The 18,113-nt window shown below is 41.2% G+C and overlaps 1 protein-coding gene across 4 annotated transcripts in view; it reads right to left on the reverse strand.

Annotated features, from left to right (window-relative positions):
- The window catches only part of LOC143940827 (uncharacterized), a 150,522-nt gene that overhangs the window by 65,747 nt on the left and 66,662 nt on the right, over positions 1 to 18,113 (reverse strand). For 2 of the 4 annotated variants that reach the window (XM_077462624.1, XM_077462607.1), the window contains exons 15-17: positions 14,010 to 14,110; positions 8,926 to 9,013; positions 2,236 to 2,366 (exon numbers count right to left, since the gene is read on the reverse strand). In XM_077462624.1, coding sequence (XP_077318750.1) covers positions 2,236 to 2,366; positions 8,926 to 9,013; positions 14,010 to 14,110 — 320 coding nt within the window. Of the gene's footprint in view, positions 1 to 2,235; positions 2,367 to 8,892; positions 9,014 to 14,009; positions 14,111 to 18,113 lie in introns of all 4 variants that reach the window. The other 2 variants (XM_077462615.1, XM_077462598.1) reach the window with 1 other exon arrangement.

The following is an 18,113-nucleotide window of genomic DNA, read 5'->3' on the forward strand; positions in this document are numbered from 1 at the left end:
AAAAAAATAAATAAAATATATTATAAATGCACCTCTTTTTGCAGGTAAAAAAATAAATAAAAAAAACATGCATTTATTTATTTACTTTTTACTGGGAGCCTGGAAAGCACTGCACCCACGATCAGCAGAACATGGTTGCAATGCAGGGCTCTTGCAGGCTGTGTGTGTAAGCTGTTTGGCCAAGCACCAGTACATAAAGACCAGGAGGGGCCCAACTAAACTTCTTATTTCTCTTCTGCCCCCCTCCACCAAAACAATTCTGTTTGGTTGAAATTTTGCTTGTGTGTGTGTGTGTGTGTGTATTACTGCAGGTTCTCACATGCTTCTCGCGCATACACAGTGCTGATGGCTTTAATAATCAAGCAGATTATGAGCACAACCTTATTTCATGGTAGGCACGTCTGATTAAAGAGGGGTTTTCCAATCTAAGCCGCTTGTCACAAAAACTCTGTTTTGACGGATAGCATCAAACGTGTTAGAAGCAAAGCACAGCAAAACTCAATGGCCAAAAGTTTGTGGGGATCTGATGATCATCACATTTACATGAGCTTGTTGGACATTCTCTTTTTGAAACCACGGACATTAAAACTTCATGTTCTCAATCAACATTGATGATTTTTAATCCTTATGCTGCTAGCATTAGTAAATAGGAATGTGTATCATATTTACTTTTATTAAGTGTCTTCAATTACATCCTAGGAGTCTTCTGGAGGGGTTTTCTCAGCTAAGCTTGCCCTCCTGCTTGTATGCTTGGGGCAGATGGATTCCAGAAAGTTATTGCTACATGAATCATCTGCCCTTCCTCAAGATGACCATGTCTAGAAATACTAGGGGGGTGTTTTTCAAAGTGATTTCTTGCCAAAATAAAGCATGGAGACATGGATTTTTGGGGGAATTTGCTTTGAATATTAAAAATGTATTAAACAGCATTTTTGCTTTGCGGTGCTCAGATGCAGTGTAGTTCCGCATTATTATAGAGCTCTCTCTTCACCACCTCTACCAGTCTACTATGTTCCACGAGATTTTGAAGTGTTCTTGTTGGAATTTGTTACTATGCATCCAATACACCATTTTTGAAGTCAGGCACTGATTTTGGAAATCATGACTTGGCTTGTATTTGGTGTTACCGTTCATTTAAGAAGTGTTCAGTAGGGTTGAGGTTATGACTCTTTGCAGTCCACTCCAGTTCCTCCCCAAAAAAAAACAAAAAACTTGCCAAACCATATCCTTATTGACCTGGCTTCGTACACAGGGATACATTCAAAGTGGAACAGAAAAAGGGCCTTCCTGCTGCCACAAGGGTGAAAATGTACAATTCTCTCTGTATGCTTTAGAATTAAGAGTACCCTTCATTGGAAACAACTAAATTTAGTAATTTGGAGGGGCTTCCACATACTTTTGTTCCTATCATGTAGATGTGAGTGGTGAAGGGCCCACAAACTCTTGGCCATGAAGTGTCTATGGAAACAGTGCATACGAAATAAGTGGGACACACACAGATCATATGGTGTTACTTTCACCCTATACACCAAACACACACCTTGGAGAAGGGAAGCGTCTCTTCATCTACATCAAATGTTACCTGTATTAAAAGGCGCGATTACAAGACAAAGAAAATGAGGCAGAAAGCTCAGCTAAGTGATTGGTCACCTCTATTAGAGGAAAGGCAGGTATCGAAGGACTTCATACTTAAAGTAGAGCTATAGGCAAAACTTTTTTTCTTCTTCTTTTGGATAGAGAAAAGGGAGTGTTATAACCTCTGACAGATTTTTTTTTTTTTCGCCATCTGTGTCCCATTAGAGATTTTCCTTCACTTCTTGTCCCATAGCCAAACAGGAAGTGAGAGAAAATCCCTGCAAATTAAGAGAATTCCTTGGGGACCCCAGAACTAGTGTCCCTATTGGAACATTGCCCTTTTTTACTGTTCTTGGGACAACCCAAAACTTAGGATTGTTCTTTACATTCACGTTTCTTGGACAAATAGAGGGGACGAACCTCTAACGGGCACAGACCGCAATAAAACCCGACAAGCATTGTAATCCCCCTCTACTCTATCCAAAAAATTGCCTTAAGGTATACTTTAAGCTAAAAGTGGTGAACTACACAATGATGCAACAGTAGGCCAAAACAAGCTCATTCTCAGTGTGGATAAAATCAAGGTGCATCATGCTCCAGATTACACATATCACAACCTCCATTGTGCACCCCATGTGCATGATTGCTACAAAAACATACCTGTAAAGATTCAATACGAAGCTGCAGCTGTAGTCTGTCCTCTAGCTCCTGGCATCGCTCCTCCAGTGTCATGATCTGCTCCTGAAGCTGGTTTCTTTCCAGCTCTAGCTCTTCCACAACAGCACGCAACCCTGAAGAATTTAGAGGGAAAAAAATTTGCATACAAGTACTCAACCGTCATTGCATGTGCAACATCAGAGTTTAAGATTTCCCTTAATTTCCTGTCCTAGAGACACAGCAGAAAGTAATAGCAGAAAGTAACAGATATATTCAAAGCACAGAGATATTCCCTCAGAACAGTTCCTGCATCTTTTTTTTTTATTTATCTATTTCACTGAAAACACTACAACGTTGGTTAGTCCAACATTTTCTGTATCTTTCTCATAAAATTAATTTTAGTAATGTACTAGTTGGAAATACAACACACTTTGATGGTGAACCAGCGCACACAGCTAGATGAACCCCAAAACTACTGCTTCTCCACAATGTTGTTTATTACTGAACTACTGGTTCTCTTTAAGTGATTGTGAAGCTTTGTATTCTGTTTTAAATTAAAATAAACAGGCTATGCTTACCTGCTCTTTGCAATGGTTTTGCAGAGTAGCCCCGACCCTCTTCTCAGGGGCCTCGCTGCCGCTTCTGGCTCCTCCCCTTACTTCCGCAGAGCGACCCCATAGCAAGACGCTTTTGATAAAGGCACTTGTGTGCGTTCCCTTCCGAGCCCCGCTCTGTGTGTCCATAAGACACACAGAGCGCGTCTTGGCCACGCCCCTCATCACCGACTTTGATTAACAGCAGTAGAAGCCAATGGCTCCCCGCTGCTGTGTCTGAGCCAATGAGGAGGGAAAGAGCTGAGAGAGCCTCTGCTCTCATGCACAGTGGTGGATCGAGATCTGGCTCAGAGAAGTAAAAGGGGAGGGGGGCTTTAAAGTGTTGTTAAAGCTTCAATTTATTTTTTATTAAAAAAAATAAACATCATAGTTACCTGCTCTGTGCAATGGTTTTGCACAGAGCAGCCCTGATCCTTTTCAGGAGCACCCCCCCCCCCCCCCCCCGGGCACTTGTGGCTCCTTAAATCGGAACAAACATGTAGCCAATAATTTCCAAATTTCTGATCTGCATGCTTGTGTTGATTTAGCAATTCACACGGAAGCCATTTGCTTTGCATACAAGCTTGCATTTTTTTTAAAAGGAAATGTCAGCAATGGCAGTTTGTGCAATTCTCACAAGACAAGTTTTTATTGTTCTCCACAAGCGACTGATCTCCCCACTACGATGGCCTTGACTCCCAACAGATAGAGATGCATGGCACAAGTTTCAGCATTCACGTGGACCAGAATCTGAAAGCAGTGCATCGGCATCGGAGACATGGAGTCGTTCACAAAGCTACAATCCTTTCCATCAATTAATATGTTAATATAAAGTATTACATTAAAATAAAGCTTGCAACTCATAAGAACCAAAGTTTAGAAAGCCAATAAAAAACTTACAGCCGCATATTTGCAAAGCAAACTGAACAGCAATTACATAAGCATGCACAGAAAAGTATGACGTGACTTACAATATATAGAATAAATTGCTTAAATACAGTGAGAACTGAAAATATATTAAAATATTGTGAACTTCTGCATCATTTCCATTTCTTTTTTTTGAAAGTTGTGTTCAAATGCATTTCATAAAATATTAAAGTAGAAATCTCACTCTCTTGCACTTGTGCAGTGAGGTAAGACACGCATGTTAAATGCAGTATTACAATGAACCTTAATGTGCCCTTTATTTTAAATGAGCTCCCAATGCACCTCAGGACGGCCAAAAACCAAAAGCTGATCCTTTTTTTTTGGCAGCACACATGAACAGTTCCTCCTCCAATCACAAGGTTTTTCTCTTTTCTGCAAGCTGTATATAATGGCCCGCCTTTTAGGAATGGGCTGGCTGTGTTATAACGAGAGTACTGTGAAGTATACCAAACAGGGGATAGAAAAATCCTCTCTCTGTTAGTAAATGAGCTCCAGAGCATACAAAGAATCCCAGCATTATTCTGACTTTCATTTCCTGCATGCTTGGTCTGCGACCAGACATAGCACAGTAACTAGTATATTCATAACAAACTGAACAATGGCAGTCATAGGTCTACCATGATAGGTTTCATTTATTGTGTGTTATGCAGGTCCTTTGAAGTAAATGGTAGGCGCACTAATAAGTATTTATGTGGTTTAATGGCTGCCACAATATAGAAATTGACATTGAGCATTACTACATGTGTATTAGGTATTGTCTTTCTTCTAGTATAAAGCTGTTAACTGAGCTCTGCTTGTATTTTTATTTGCTTTACTGCTAGTTCCTGGTGATTTATCAGATAAATATTATCCAGCACCCCATAAATGTCATCCCTGATTTGTGCATTATGTGGGGCTGTGACTCCTGTGTTCTGCCTGAACTAGAATGTGCCTTTAAATGGTATGTAAAGGCCAAAATTTGGGTAAATCATTAATCAGGACACGCATTTATTTAGCAAACACCAATAGATGAACTTAAGCCGACCATAGATGGATTGAATCTCGGCCGGTTCAGCAGGGACTGGCACAGATCCGATCTATCGATTGGGCAGGCTGATTATACCCTAGTTATACCATTGAATGATTTGGGTACAAGCAGCATGTTGGATTATTAGCATGCGATTACTGCCAGCAGCTATAGCTGCTAGCAGTAATTACTGTGCTTTCCAAGCAGGGATGGCTCCCCACGGGGAGAACACAAGAGCTCCGTAGGGATGGGATTCCCCAAACAGCACTGATTGTGTTGATGGGAAAATCAAGCGATCTTCTGTCCTGCAACCCATGCATACCCGTCACGTAATCTATGGCCAGCTTTACCCTAAGCAAGCCCCCATAGATGAGTACTTGATTCCCCCCGATCCAATCCTCCCCACTTAGCTATTGTACTGCAATAGTGGGGAGACTCCCCTCACTATCAGAATACACTGATCAGTACTGCCAGCTGTAGCTGGCAGCACTGAATGAGCAGGGAAGATCCGACAGGGTGGTTGTACAGAGGTTGATCAGCTTGGGGAGCAGGCCAAAATTTTGATCTATGTTTGGCTATCGTAACTTATGTCCGATTTCCTCTCATTCCCTGTTGCTTCTCCAAGACAGAAAGAGGGACAGAGAAACCCCCAACCCCCCATAGGAGTTTTAACCTTTCTCTACACTATTTAAAAACAACAAAAAAAATAAAAATCAGGAGTGGGGGCATTATTTGATCTGACTAGACCTCCCAGCTCCGTAAATGTTACCCATCTGTCCTAATAAATTGTACTTTACCTTCACCGACACACAGAGAAGTGGAAACATATTCAGCAGTGAGCACAGCGTACAACAGTGGAGACAAAACATTACCAGACCCACAAGAAATGCTGCACAATACCAATGAGCCAAACTAGGCAGTTCATCCAGCTTGCACATGCCTCAAAATTAAAAAAAGAAAAAGAAAAAACAGAACAAATGAGCAAAATCATATTCACAAAACAAACTAGTTTAAAGGGACACTATCGATCATCAGTGTTCATACCAAAATTAGTACTATGGTTTGTCTAAAATTGTCTATTTTGCATATTTTATATCTGTTTCATTTCCCATTAGTTTATTCAGAAGCCAGTTCCCATACAGCTGCTTAATGGTATAATTCCTAGATTGTAAGCTCTTAACGAGCAGGGCTCTCCGATTCCCCCTGTCTTGAATTGTATTGTAATTGTACTGTCTGCCCTAATGTTGTAAAGTGCCATGCAAACTGTCAGTGCTATATAAATCCTGTATAATAATACTTATAAATTATGTAAATTTATAAGCAAGAACACCAGTGATTATTGATCCAGTGCATATCCAGGATTGTTGATCAGGAAGCATTTTTTTGCCATGTTGCAAAAAAAAAAAAAAAAAAAAAAACACGAAGCTTTATATTGTTTTTCACCTTCTTAATCAACGTGGATATGGGGTTCTGTTTACGGAGGTTTTCAATGTATTTATATTTTTTCTATTAGTTGAACTCAATAGACATTTGTCTTCTTTTAATTTAACTATGTGACATCATACTTTGTGGGAACTAAATCATAATCGAGTACTGAGGACCTTCTTCCCTGGCAGTACAAACAACTCTTGTGTGACTAAGGCTGGGTTCACACTGGGGCGATGCGGGAACGCCGCGAATCCACGGCGGGTTCCCGCATCGCATGCCTCCCGGCGGCAGTTCACACTGCCCTATGCGAACGGCTGGGAGTGTCAGTGAAATGTTAATGACACCCCCAGATCAGTTCGCATATCGAAGTGCGATCTGCAAACTCGGACAGGAATCGGATCGCATGGTGTGAACACCCATGCGATCCGATTCTGCTACGGACCAAAAAAAGGGTCCTGTGCGAGTTTGGTGCGGATGCAATGCGAATTCAGCCATACTATCTGTATGGCTGAACTCGCATCGCACAGAGATCGCATGTGATTTGCACTGCAGTGCGGTGCGAATCACATCCGGGTCTCCTAGCCACAGCAGTGTGAACCCAGCCTTAAAATGTATGTCATAGAAACATTTGTAGTACAGCTCTGCAATGCATGCACATTTTTTATTTTTAATGTGGCTAGTACACAGACATAGCCGATGACCCACCAGAATCCAGCGAGCACCTAACTTATTGTTTGAGCGGACACCACAGTATCTCCCGCTGCACTGAAATCCCAACCAGGTTTATCAGCTCTGCCTGCTTAACCTTCCCAATCCACCAACCCTTGAATTGCCGTGACAACCCTTTTTGGGAATTTAGTGAGGTAGAGGCACTGGGGGTTATTTACGAAAGGAAAATCCACTTTGCACTAAAAGTGCACTTGGAAGTGCAGTTGCTGTAGATCTGAGATGAAGATCTGAAATGAGGGGAAGCTCTGCTGATTTTATCATCCAATCATGTGCAAGCTAAAATGCTGTTTATTTTCCTTGCATGTCCCCCTCAGATCTACAGCGAGCGCACTTTCAAGTGCACTTGTAGTTCAAAGTGGATTTTCCTTTCGTAAATAACCCCCATTGTGTTGTCCTTTCAAACAAGAATTGAGGAGCTCACTGGATTACTAAAAAAAATAAACATGTATTTTCTGTACCTGCAACATTTTTTAAAGGATTAAACATGCAGACATATGCATATATTCTAGAGATGTACTGCATATGTTTTTTTTAGTTTTTTTTATATGTACACTTATAGCATATGTAGAAAATGTTTACGTAGTATTATACTAGATTACATTGCACTTTGCTTTAAACTGGTTCTAAAGGTTTATATTTAAAAACAAATAACATACATGTTATACTTACCGGCTCTGTGCAATGGTTTTGCACAGAGCAGCCCCCAATCCTCTTCTTTTTGGGTACCACACCGGTGATCCTGGCTCCCCCCTGCTGAGTGCACCCCACTAACAAGCAGCTTGTCACGGGGGGCATTCGAGCAGGTGTGCTCCCTGTGAATGGACATTGTCATTCAGACATGGAGCGTGGCTTGGCCCCACCTCCCACTCTCCTAATTGGCTTACTGGCTGTGATTGACCGCAGCAGGAGCCAATGGCTTCCACTGTTATGTAAGCCAATGAGGAGACAGAGATCCAGGAGAGCCACTGCTCTCATGCACATCGCTGGATCGAGATGGGGCTCAGGAAAGTATAAGTGGGGCTGGGGGAAGGAACTGCTGCACCCAGAAGGTTTTTTTTACCTTAAAGCATCAAGAAAAAAAAAAAAAAAAAAAAACTTCTGCCATTGGAAACACTTTAAGGCATTAATTTCAGCTCACAATCAGGCATATTATTTTAAGCTAATGAAATGGTAAAGTTGCACATAAGTGGTTTGTTTTTTTCCCATTTAGGTAGTAGCTGAGTAAAAGAAAGAAGAAATAAATAAAATTAACAGATTCCTCCATCGACACACATGAGGTGGATGAGGAGTGCCCCCCAATACGTGGCCATCCCTGCTCGAGAGAAGCCAAACATTTGATCGACTTCTGTCGGAGCAGGGGCTGCCACACATTGACCTAAATTTGACCAGTCCCTACTGAACTGGCAGAATATGATCAGCATATGGACAGCTTTAGTCTAAAGCAATGATCTGACCTTTGATCTGAGAGTTGCTGGATGAATTTATCAACCCTGGTGTATCTATCTCTCAAGGACTCAGAATGGAGGAATCCTATCTAATTTAACACTACACATCTAAAAACACTTGGTTTTACTGAAGTAACATACCACTGGAAGAATTACTACAAGCAGAAATGCATGGAGGGCCTAGCCACTAAACCTAGCTTTCATATCTAAACATCTATGTTATTAACAAATTCCTAAAACATTTGATTTTCTTTATCAAATCTGATCTGCACTAAAGAAAAATATACTTTTCACTAAAATATGTATTTTTGTATGTGTAGTACTGCCAAATGTTTCCTTATTCTAGAGATAGTGTCCCTTTAAAATGTTAGGAACCAATACTCAACGAGCTGTTAGTTTACAAAAAAAAAAAAAACCCAAACCAAAAAAGGAGTGGACAAAAAAAGGCATGAGGTGACGCAGTGCATGCTCCGGCCCTTGTCTGCTGGGTGGGACAGACAAGAGGGCAATAAACTGTCTAGTGGGGTCACACCTGAGTTAGGAGAACCGAATTCAGGCCACCAACCTCCCATGTTCTCGCCCTCTATGGTATCGCTGCTCTCCATGGTAAGGCTCTGTTCTTCAAAACTCTTGCTGCTATAATCGTATTCATCCTAAATTAAGCAGGAAAATAGTTAGAATTCAGACATAGTAGGCTCCACTTGCCAGGAAAAAAAAAAGAAAGAAAGAGATTAGATTAGGATTTGTTAAAATTATTGTGATTAATTTTCTTAATTTATTGGTCGTCTTCTTGCATCATCTATAAGCCCACTTATTGTTTTTTTGTTTGTTTTTTTAGGTGAAATCAGGATGGGTTCAAAATAGAATGTTATTGCACAAAAAAAAGTCACTTTTCCCTTTAAAACTTTTATATTAGGATTTACATCGGGCCAACAGTTTGTGCAGTGCTTTACAACATGATATCCTTATTATGCGTGAGCTTTAGCTTTCAAAGATGAAGAACTACCTGGTGATCTTCCCAATCTCCTTTCCCATTTCACAGTTTCCTGCTGTATTCTGTCAATGCCATCCTACAGGGTCAGACCCGGAGTAGTATTGAAAGATGTAATTCAGCTTACAAAAAGACTGCCCATTGCCTTGCTCTTCCACACTGAGTGGCAGTGGATCCTGTACAGAAAACCGCAATACAGCAAAACAATGGGCAACAAAGAGGAGGGCACTGTTTTATCTGGGTAAGCAAAGTAGTCTTCACCCAAACCCTCACTACCCATGGATAATAAAAGTTACAATGGTCACATGGCTGCTTTACGAACTACAAAAAAATGTATTTAGAAAACTTTCTTAAAGACCTCACGTGCATTGGTTTATTGTAAACGCTGTTTATCCTGACAGGAGAAGATCAGCGTGAAAAACGCACCTAAGCTGCATTTTTTAAACGTGTGTAGACCTGTTCAGTAGTGTTTGGGTATTTAGTTAACTATCCAGAATTGAAATCTATTCTGAAATAACCGCTCAAGCACTAAATGCGCCTAGTGCTAGATGGGTTTAACTGAGAAGGAGCTTTGGCTTCCTCCAAACTCTGTTGTTTCTAAATGCCTATAAAATCTATGAGTGTATGGACACAAAGGATTTTACTGAGGTGCCTTCCGGGGCTTAGGCAAAAAAAAAAAAAGCCAAGAGACACAAAATCGTCAGTTTAGGAGCAGCGGTGTGTGTGATGCCCAACAACATTATAATGGATGTTACTATAAAGCAGGGATATGCAATTAGCGGACCTCCAGCTGTTGCAGAACTACAAGTCCCATAAGGCATAGCAAGACTGACAGCCACATGCATGACACCCAGAAACAGTGGCATGATGGGACTTGTAGTTTTGCAACAGCTGGAGGTCCGCTAACTGCATATCCCTGCTATAAAGTATATCATAACGCACTGAGAAATTTAGCATACCAACTGCACAGAGGAGGTAAGTATAACATGTTTTAAGAAACAAAACAAAAAGAAAAAAAAAAAACCGAGCACACTTTAACCTCCCTGGCGGTATGATTCAGTCCGGTTTTAGGTGCTGAAAGCGGTACAATTATTTTGCATGGAAATGTGGCATTTTAATTTTGTAGTCCTGTAATTCTTAGGAATAACTCTCTTAAATCTGTTCAAACCAGAGTCTAGCAGACATCCCGGGTATGATAAAGTTTATAATATAATAAAGAATAATAAAAATTATTCAATAATGTAATCAAATCCTAAAACACTGAAAAAGGGACACGTTTTGGTTGCTATGGACAATCTCCAAATTCCATGCAGAAAAAAACAGTATTTATAATATAAAAGTGCATGCAGGGCACTGCACAGACCACTAGGGACAAAGGGGGTGTGTAATTTTTAATACAGCACGGTAATCTGTAAGATTACAGTGCTGTGTGTGTTTTGTGTCTTTTTACTTTTTTGAATTTGCCGCCATTCTCCGCTCCCGTGCACCATAACGTCGCAGGGAACGGAGCTCGGCGGCATTCGGCACTGTGAATCGAGCGGAGGACAGCTCGATCACACAGCGCGGCGGACATCGCTGGATCCAGGGGACAAGGTGAGTAACTCTCCCTGTGTCCTCCCTGTATCTAGCGAAACGATCCCGAGTCTGGCTTGGGGTTACCGCTCCGGTTAGTGAAATCCCAACCCGAGCCAGACTCGGGATTACCACTAGGGGGGTTAAAGTGATTGTAAAGGCTCGTTATTTTTTTTTTATTTTTATTTTTTAAACAGGTTATACTTACCTCCTCTGTGCAATTGGTTTTGTACAGAGCAGCCTGGATCCTCCTCTTCTCGGGTCCCTGTTCTCTGCTCCTGGCCCCTCCCTCCTTTAAGTACCCCTCAGCCAGCAGCTTGCTATGGGGGCACCCAAGCCAAGTCAAAGCTCTGTGTATCCATTCAGACACAGAGCCCCAACCTGTATACCTATATACTGCTGATGAGAAAGGGTATTTAAAAGTTAATATTTACTAAAATAATTGCATTTCTATGTTCTGTGTACTGTGGGAGACCAGATATAGTGAATGCAGGTTCTGGGTTTAGTAACGCCAAGTCCAGCTAAACCACTTCAGCCTGGCCCCTTTTGCAGATATGTAAAACATTAAAAATAAGTACCTATACTGTTTAACATCCAGTAATACACAAGTCTCCCCGTGCTCTGGACATGCTCAGTTGCTCTTTTTTTCCATTGTGCTGAAAATGTAGAGGCTGCTCTGCTGACAGCCTAAATATTTACTGCTGGGCTCTGGGATTCAAAAAAATGGCAGCCTCCAGCAAGAAGGAAATAACAGGAACAATGCTGGAGGCATTTTACAGCACACATTAATTTTGATAGCACAATAATTAATTTGGAATGTATGTTTCTCGCTAAAGAACATTATTTTTTTTTTATCAAGTTGTTGTAAAGTTCTGCTTTAAGTGTAATCCTTCCCCAGGCCCCAGCAGAAAACAATGGCAATATGCTGTAGATAAAGACTGCTGCACCTATAGCACTGCAACCTGCAGGGAGAGTGAGCTTTGCAAATTGCAGAGCTGTGCTGCGACTTAGCAGGAGGCATGTCAGATCACTGTAGAGACTACTGCTCTAACACGGTCTCTCAGTCTTAATCTACAATATAATGCAGAATATGGGAGTTTTTCCTGTGGGAGGATTACAAATATAAAAATGGGATAATCATTTATCACATACTATTTTAAACCCCTCTGATGTATGTAATATAATGTACTGAAACAGAAAATGGGCTGTAAATGCAAGTCCTGCTGTGTACCATCCAGAGAAACATGTGCCTAAACAGGACTACAGAGGTCATGCCTAGAGCAGGATTAAAACATCTTTTCTAAGAATCCCACCTTCCACAGACAAGGCATGAATCCAAATAGGCAATATAAATTTCCTCCAATTAACAAAAATATTTAAAAGAAAAAAAAAAGCATGCACTGCCTATTAGGGCTCTGCAATCTTGTTGTTGAAAGATTGGGACTGGACATAACAAAATAAGGGGTAGAATTTTAAGTACATCTAAAGCAGGAGTCTAGGGGCCCTCCAACTGTTGTGAAACTACAAGTCCCATCATGCCTCTGCCTGTGGGAGTCATGCTTGTAACTGTCAGCCCTGCAATGCCTCATGGGACTGGTAGTTTTGCAACAGTTTGAGACATATAGAAAAGAAGGGAGGGCGCACCGACCTTGTGCATTACCAAAAGTATTTTAATAAAAATAAAACAGCAATGGTTATACTTGCATAGAAACGTGGTACACATGTATATTATAGGGAACTGTATATCTTGGGTCTATAGTTGAAACCAACGATGTCGGAGGTCCAGATGGTATTGCAGGGTGGCCAACGCGTTTCGAGCGAGAGCCCTCTTCCTCAGAGCCACAGTGATGGAATTTGAGTTTGAGACCCCTGTTCTAAAGACTCTTATGCAACAGTCCAGCTATTATGTGATACACAAGCCTCAAACTCGATATAAAAAAAAAAAAAACTTGCTGTACTTCCTCTGAGTGAGCCAAAACTCCCTTTATTTGACTTCACATACTCCCCCCCTCCCAGACACTGCAGCTCACTGTGAGAGAATGTTAGCTGCTAAGGCAGCGGTGGAACGCATGCGCAGCTGATGGAATATCACTTCCTTTACACAATTTGATGGGTCGCTGATTCAGACAGATCACCTGCATTCCTGAGCTAAGGGCATTTAGACTCCAGGAAGTAAATGCTACATGAATCATCTGCCATTCGTCAAAATGGCCACGGCTAGAAATTATGCGTTTTTCAAAGTGATTTCTCAGCAGAATAAAGAATGGCGACATGGATGGATAAGGTAAGTTTGCTTTAAATAATAAAAATTTATTAAATAGCGTTTTTGGTTTGTGGTGCTCAGTGTAGTTCCGCTTTAATTTTGAGACTTTGCAGGGGGACTAAGGGAAAATAAGTGCAGATGCACATATTTTTTGTAAATCAGTAGAGAGAGGCATGTACTTTGGTCTGCGTTAGTCCAGGCATTTCTTTTTAAGGACAGATCAGGTTCATTTTAACATTGTGAGCAAGGGTTATAAGTGCAGTTAGCCTTTAAAATGTTACTAAACCCCTAACAGTAAAATCAGTCTGTATATGCAGTAAAGCATGCTGGCTATAGTGACTGTGGAACCTGAGGAGTTAATCCTCTGTTTTGTGTAAAAAAGGCAATTTGATCCTGTCTTCTCTGATCATCCCCTTCTTCCACAGTCCCGAATCCATCTCCTGATAAAACAGAGCCTTGGGGGCAAGCTGAACATGCTCAATTTTGTGTGTATTGCTAGAGAGCTTTTTTTCCCCCCCTTTGTAGAGTGCATGTGATCAGCAAAGGGCCAATCAGCACTGTCCAGACAGAGGGTCAGCGTTTCTGCAGCCTCATAGGACAATCAGGGGAGAATGAAAACTTCTCCTAGAAGCTTTAACCAGACACTAACAGAGGTCACAAGACTGCTCTAAATGCTTCTGAGAAAAGGTATTTAGCAGTTTATATTTACTAAAATATTTGCATTTCCATGTTCTGTGGGAGACCAGATATAATTAATGCAGGGTCCTGGGTTTAGTCACACTTTAAGCATGTTTTAAGAAAGACAGAAAATGTAAGAACTGACCTGCAGTTTGGAGACTCCTCTGCTTCCTTTCCTCCGCGGTGGTCTCATTTTCCCCGCTGCGCTCAGCTCCTCCTCCAGTTCCACCTGCCCTGAGTCCATGGCTGGATCGGAGCAGCCAGGAAAGAACCAGTCATCCTCAATCAGTTTTGTGCCACAGGAAAAGCAGTATTTTTTTTTTCTTTTTTTACATCAAAGCTCAACCAGCCCACACTACCAACCCCAGCTCATTCATCTTGTGAGTTTCCCCCTAGCCACACAGCACACTACACAAGTCACCAAAGAGCTCTTTGACAAAACCGTGCCACATTTTGCCAAACAGCAACTTGGAACTTTCCTTGCAAAAATGGTTACCACGTGCACAGTAAATAATTCAGTCAATTAGAGGGAAGTACACAGGATCAGATCAATACAGATGATTATTCAGCATCGTATGCACATAAAAAATAAATCTCATTTTTAGTGCAGCAAACAATGTCTGTTAATTCAGAGGAAGTTACATGACTGGGATACAAGGCGTCAAAAAATGTAATTACTCGATAACAATTTGACTCATTTGTGATGCAAATAACTATAGATCATTTTAAAGTCACACATTAGCAGTAAAAAGTGAATTTTGTTGGAGAAAAAAATAATTCTACAATGGTAGAAAGTACATTCCCATCTGTTTTGTGATCTGACAAAATATTAATCTGGTGAGTAATATTTATCATGCAAAGCTCGGGGGAAACAAATTACAGAAACAGAAGCGAGATGTGTTTTGCTTAGTTCAAGCCCCATTAGAGCAGTGTCTATCTAAATCTAACTCGCAAATAAACCCCCCCCCCTCCCCCGATCATATTACTATTGTGACGCAGAAACTTGTTTTTGCCAATTCTTTAGAAAAAAAAAAAAAAGTAAGCGAGGGTTATAACCCCTGTCAGTTTTTCTTCTGCCATCTGTGTCCTATTGGGAGATTTTCCTTAATTTCCTGCCCCATAGCCAAAACAGGAAGTGAGAGAAAATCCCTCCAAAGTGAGGGAATCCCTGGTTGTCACCAGCACTAGTGTCCCCATTGGAAGATTTCCCCACCATTCCTGTTCTGGGGACAGCTCAAAAATATGGATGACATCATGCTATTTTATGTCAGTCAATCAGAAAAAGCCTTTAATGATTGCTAAAAAATACAAGGCTTGCTATGAATGGCTCAGAAGTGCTCAACCCAACCCGATTATATCCTGGCAGCAGGCAGGAACTCCCCCACAATGTTGGTGGAACACAGCGCTGTATACTGTATGTAGCTTAAGCTACATATATTTTATAGCGTGCTGAGAGCAGGGCCATCACCTAGCAAAGGAAATGGTCAATTTGGGCCAGCTTGGTCCAAACAATTTAAAGTGGCTGACATGGAGTTAAAGACTAAGTTCACCTTTGGAACAGGTTACATGTTCAACCTGTATTTATGATGGAACATGTAACAATATTCCAGCTCCTGCCTCTTCTCCCCCCTATGTGAAAATGGCCGCAAGATGCTCTCCCTGCACCTATTGTCACAATTTAAAAACAGTGCAGCTTTGTGGGGCTCTGTCCACACAGCCGTACCATTCACAGAGTCCTGTGAATAAACGACAAGTACCATCGGCCACCAAGGCCAACGGCTTGCCGTACTTAATACACTGGGAGGACGCTGGCAACTGTTCTTGTAGTTTGTCGATCTTCCTGCAATTCAGTAACTACCTGCCTATATTGGCGGCATGGGCAGACAGTGTACTGAACGTCTGAAGGATCCTGAAATTGCACCCCCAATCTGCTGATTGTTGGTGCAATGCTTTACAGCCTCCAGTGTAAAAAAGTAATAAATGCACATTTTTTTACTCGCAAAAAGATTTGCATTTATTTTTTTAACTTATCCTTTAGTGTGGTTGTAAACCTGAACAAAGCACACATATCCGTGTTGTTTACTTGTCTATCTCCAAAGCTCAAAGTGCCATTTCTCTCTGGTGCCTCGTTTCTCCAACACATGAGATAAATTTGTGACAGGGAGGAGAGCTCAGCGCACAGCTTGTCTATTCAGAACACAGCTCTGTATGTTCCTTTGTTCCTGTGCTGTGTGTGGGGATGGGGTGTCCCTTTCCTACAATCAACTCTTACACACCAACTGCAGCTCCCCCCAGCCCTCTGCTAATCACAGATGCAGAAGGGTTTTATCACAAATTTGGAAAGGGTTGTAGAGAATTAGAAGACTGTAGATAAACAAGTAAAACCTATGCAGGAGCATTTGTTTCATCTCTCTGTGTATCACCTGAAGCTATTCACTTCACTGGGTATATGAGAGAGCTTACAACCACTTTAAGCCAGCCATAGATGAATTACAATTCAACCAGTTCAATAGGAACCAGCCGAATTTCAATCTGTCTATGGGCAGGCTGGTTGTATTGAAGTTGATAGATCAATCGACTTTAGTACAACCAGTCTGTCTTTATTTTTGAGATCTACGGGCAAAATTAACAGGCAATAACAATGTTACAAATAGGACCCCAAAACATAAAAACTGCTGTGTCAATGCTTTTGACAGTCTGCATTATAAATGCAATGTTTGCTTTTGCCCATAGATACACTTACAACTCAAAAAGTGATTTAAAAATTTTTTTTTTTAAGAATTAGACTTGCCTAGGTGGATGCAGCATTGGTCCGATGCTTCATCTGTACCCCAGTGGCTCCAAGTCTGAGAATCAAGCGATGGACAGACTCCTGCAGACTTTTCCTCCGGCTCTATGTCCATACTTTTGGTTATGGAGCTGGAGGAAGTGTCAGTGGACTAGGAGTGTGATCACCACATTTGTGTTTCATGGATAACTACAAGTCTCTGTAGTGAGGTGGCAGATGGGATTTGTAGTTTATTCATTCACAGATCTCTGTGAATGAAGAACGCAGCTGTGCAAGCAGACCACTGCACAGCTTGGCAAAATTCAAATGTGAGAGGAGAAGAACCCCCAGGCTCTGTAAGAGGGGACAAGGTTACTTGGCACCAGGTTGCACCCCAAATATGGGTGTAAAATATAACATGGTATAAAATTTGTACTAGCCTTTAATATATAGAGTTTACACGTAGGTGTCCAGTAGGATTCGGTGAGACATCTATAACTCTACTGATACAATATGCTGAACATCAATTTATTTTGTATTGGCAGGATAATTGTATTGATAACAAATCAGGGAACAAAACTGCCGCCGCATGTACCTGCAGACAGCTGGGACTGAGATGAATCAAAAATGTCTTCCTTTACATCATAGCTGAACTCAGCGGCTGCACAGATCTCGCTTCTGCTTTTAAAAACGGATGCAGACTTAAAAGTGGTTCTCCAACAGAATTGTTCTGCACGACCTCCTTAGGTTCACAAGTGGCGGATCAGATGCCACAAATTATAAAATAAAGTCATACATCAAGGTTTCAGGGCAATAGACCAGATTCAAAATGTAATTTCATTGGCAGACTCTTTTGTTAGAGAATCACACTGCATGAATTTATACTCCCCAGCAAGCACAATCGATTCATACCAAGCAGACAAGACAGGGATGAGTTGGAAAAACTAGAAGTTAGACAAAATCATAAACCGAGGACAAAGAACTGGTTAGGATGTTAAACAGAAAGGTAAAAAAAAAAAAAAAGCAGACGACTTGTGTGCTGTGGCCAGCTCTGCACTGCTGGCTGTTTCCCACTCCAGATAAAGCTCTAGGGGGAACACATCAGCAGTACAGAACCAGCCAGCCTGATGAGAAGGAACCTGCATGCACAAAACTGATGGGAAACTATGTTCTCGGTGGCTGACCAAATCACAGTGAGGGGTAGAAGGATGGAGTGGAGCAATGCTGAGCGTTTGGGCTCATTTAATGGTGGAAAAAAAAATAATTTAAAAAAGTAAAGCAATGGGAAACATGCTTGGTTCGAACAGCTATACCAACAAGATCTATATATTAGTTATTGATATACTACTGTGGATTCTACTAAGTGTGATAAAGGTGGAATTCTCAAGAGATAACCTGTCCATTTTAAAATATCATACTCAATGTGATACAAGTTTATAAATCTGAAGCCTCTTTCCATAGAAAGCTGTCCCAACTTTCAGC

The sequence above is a fragment of the Lithobates pipiens genome, unplaced genomic scaffold, assembly GCF_037356315.1.
Source record: "Lithobates pipiens isolate NorthernLeopardFrog02 unplaced genomic scaffold, aLitPip1_a1.2 Scaffold_10, whole genome shotgun sequence".
Classification (NCBI taxonomy): Eukaryota; Metazoa; Chordata; class Amphibia; order Anura; family Ranidae; genus Lithobates; species Lithobates pipiens.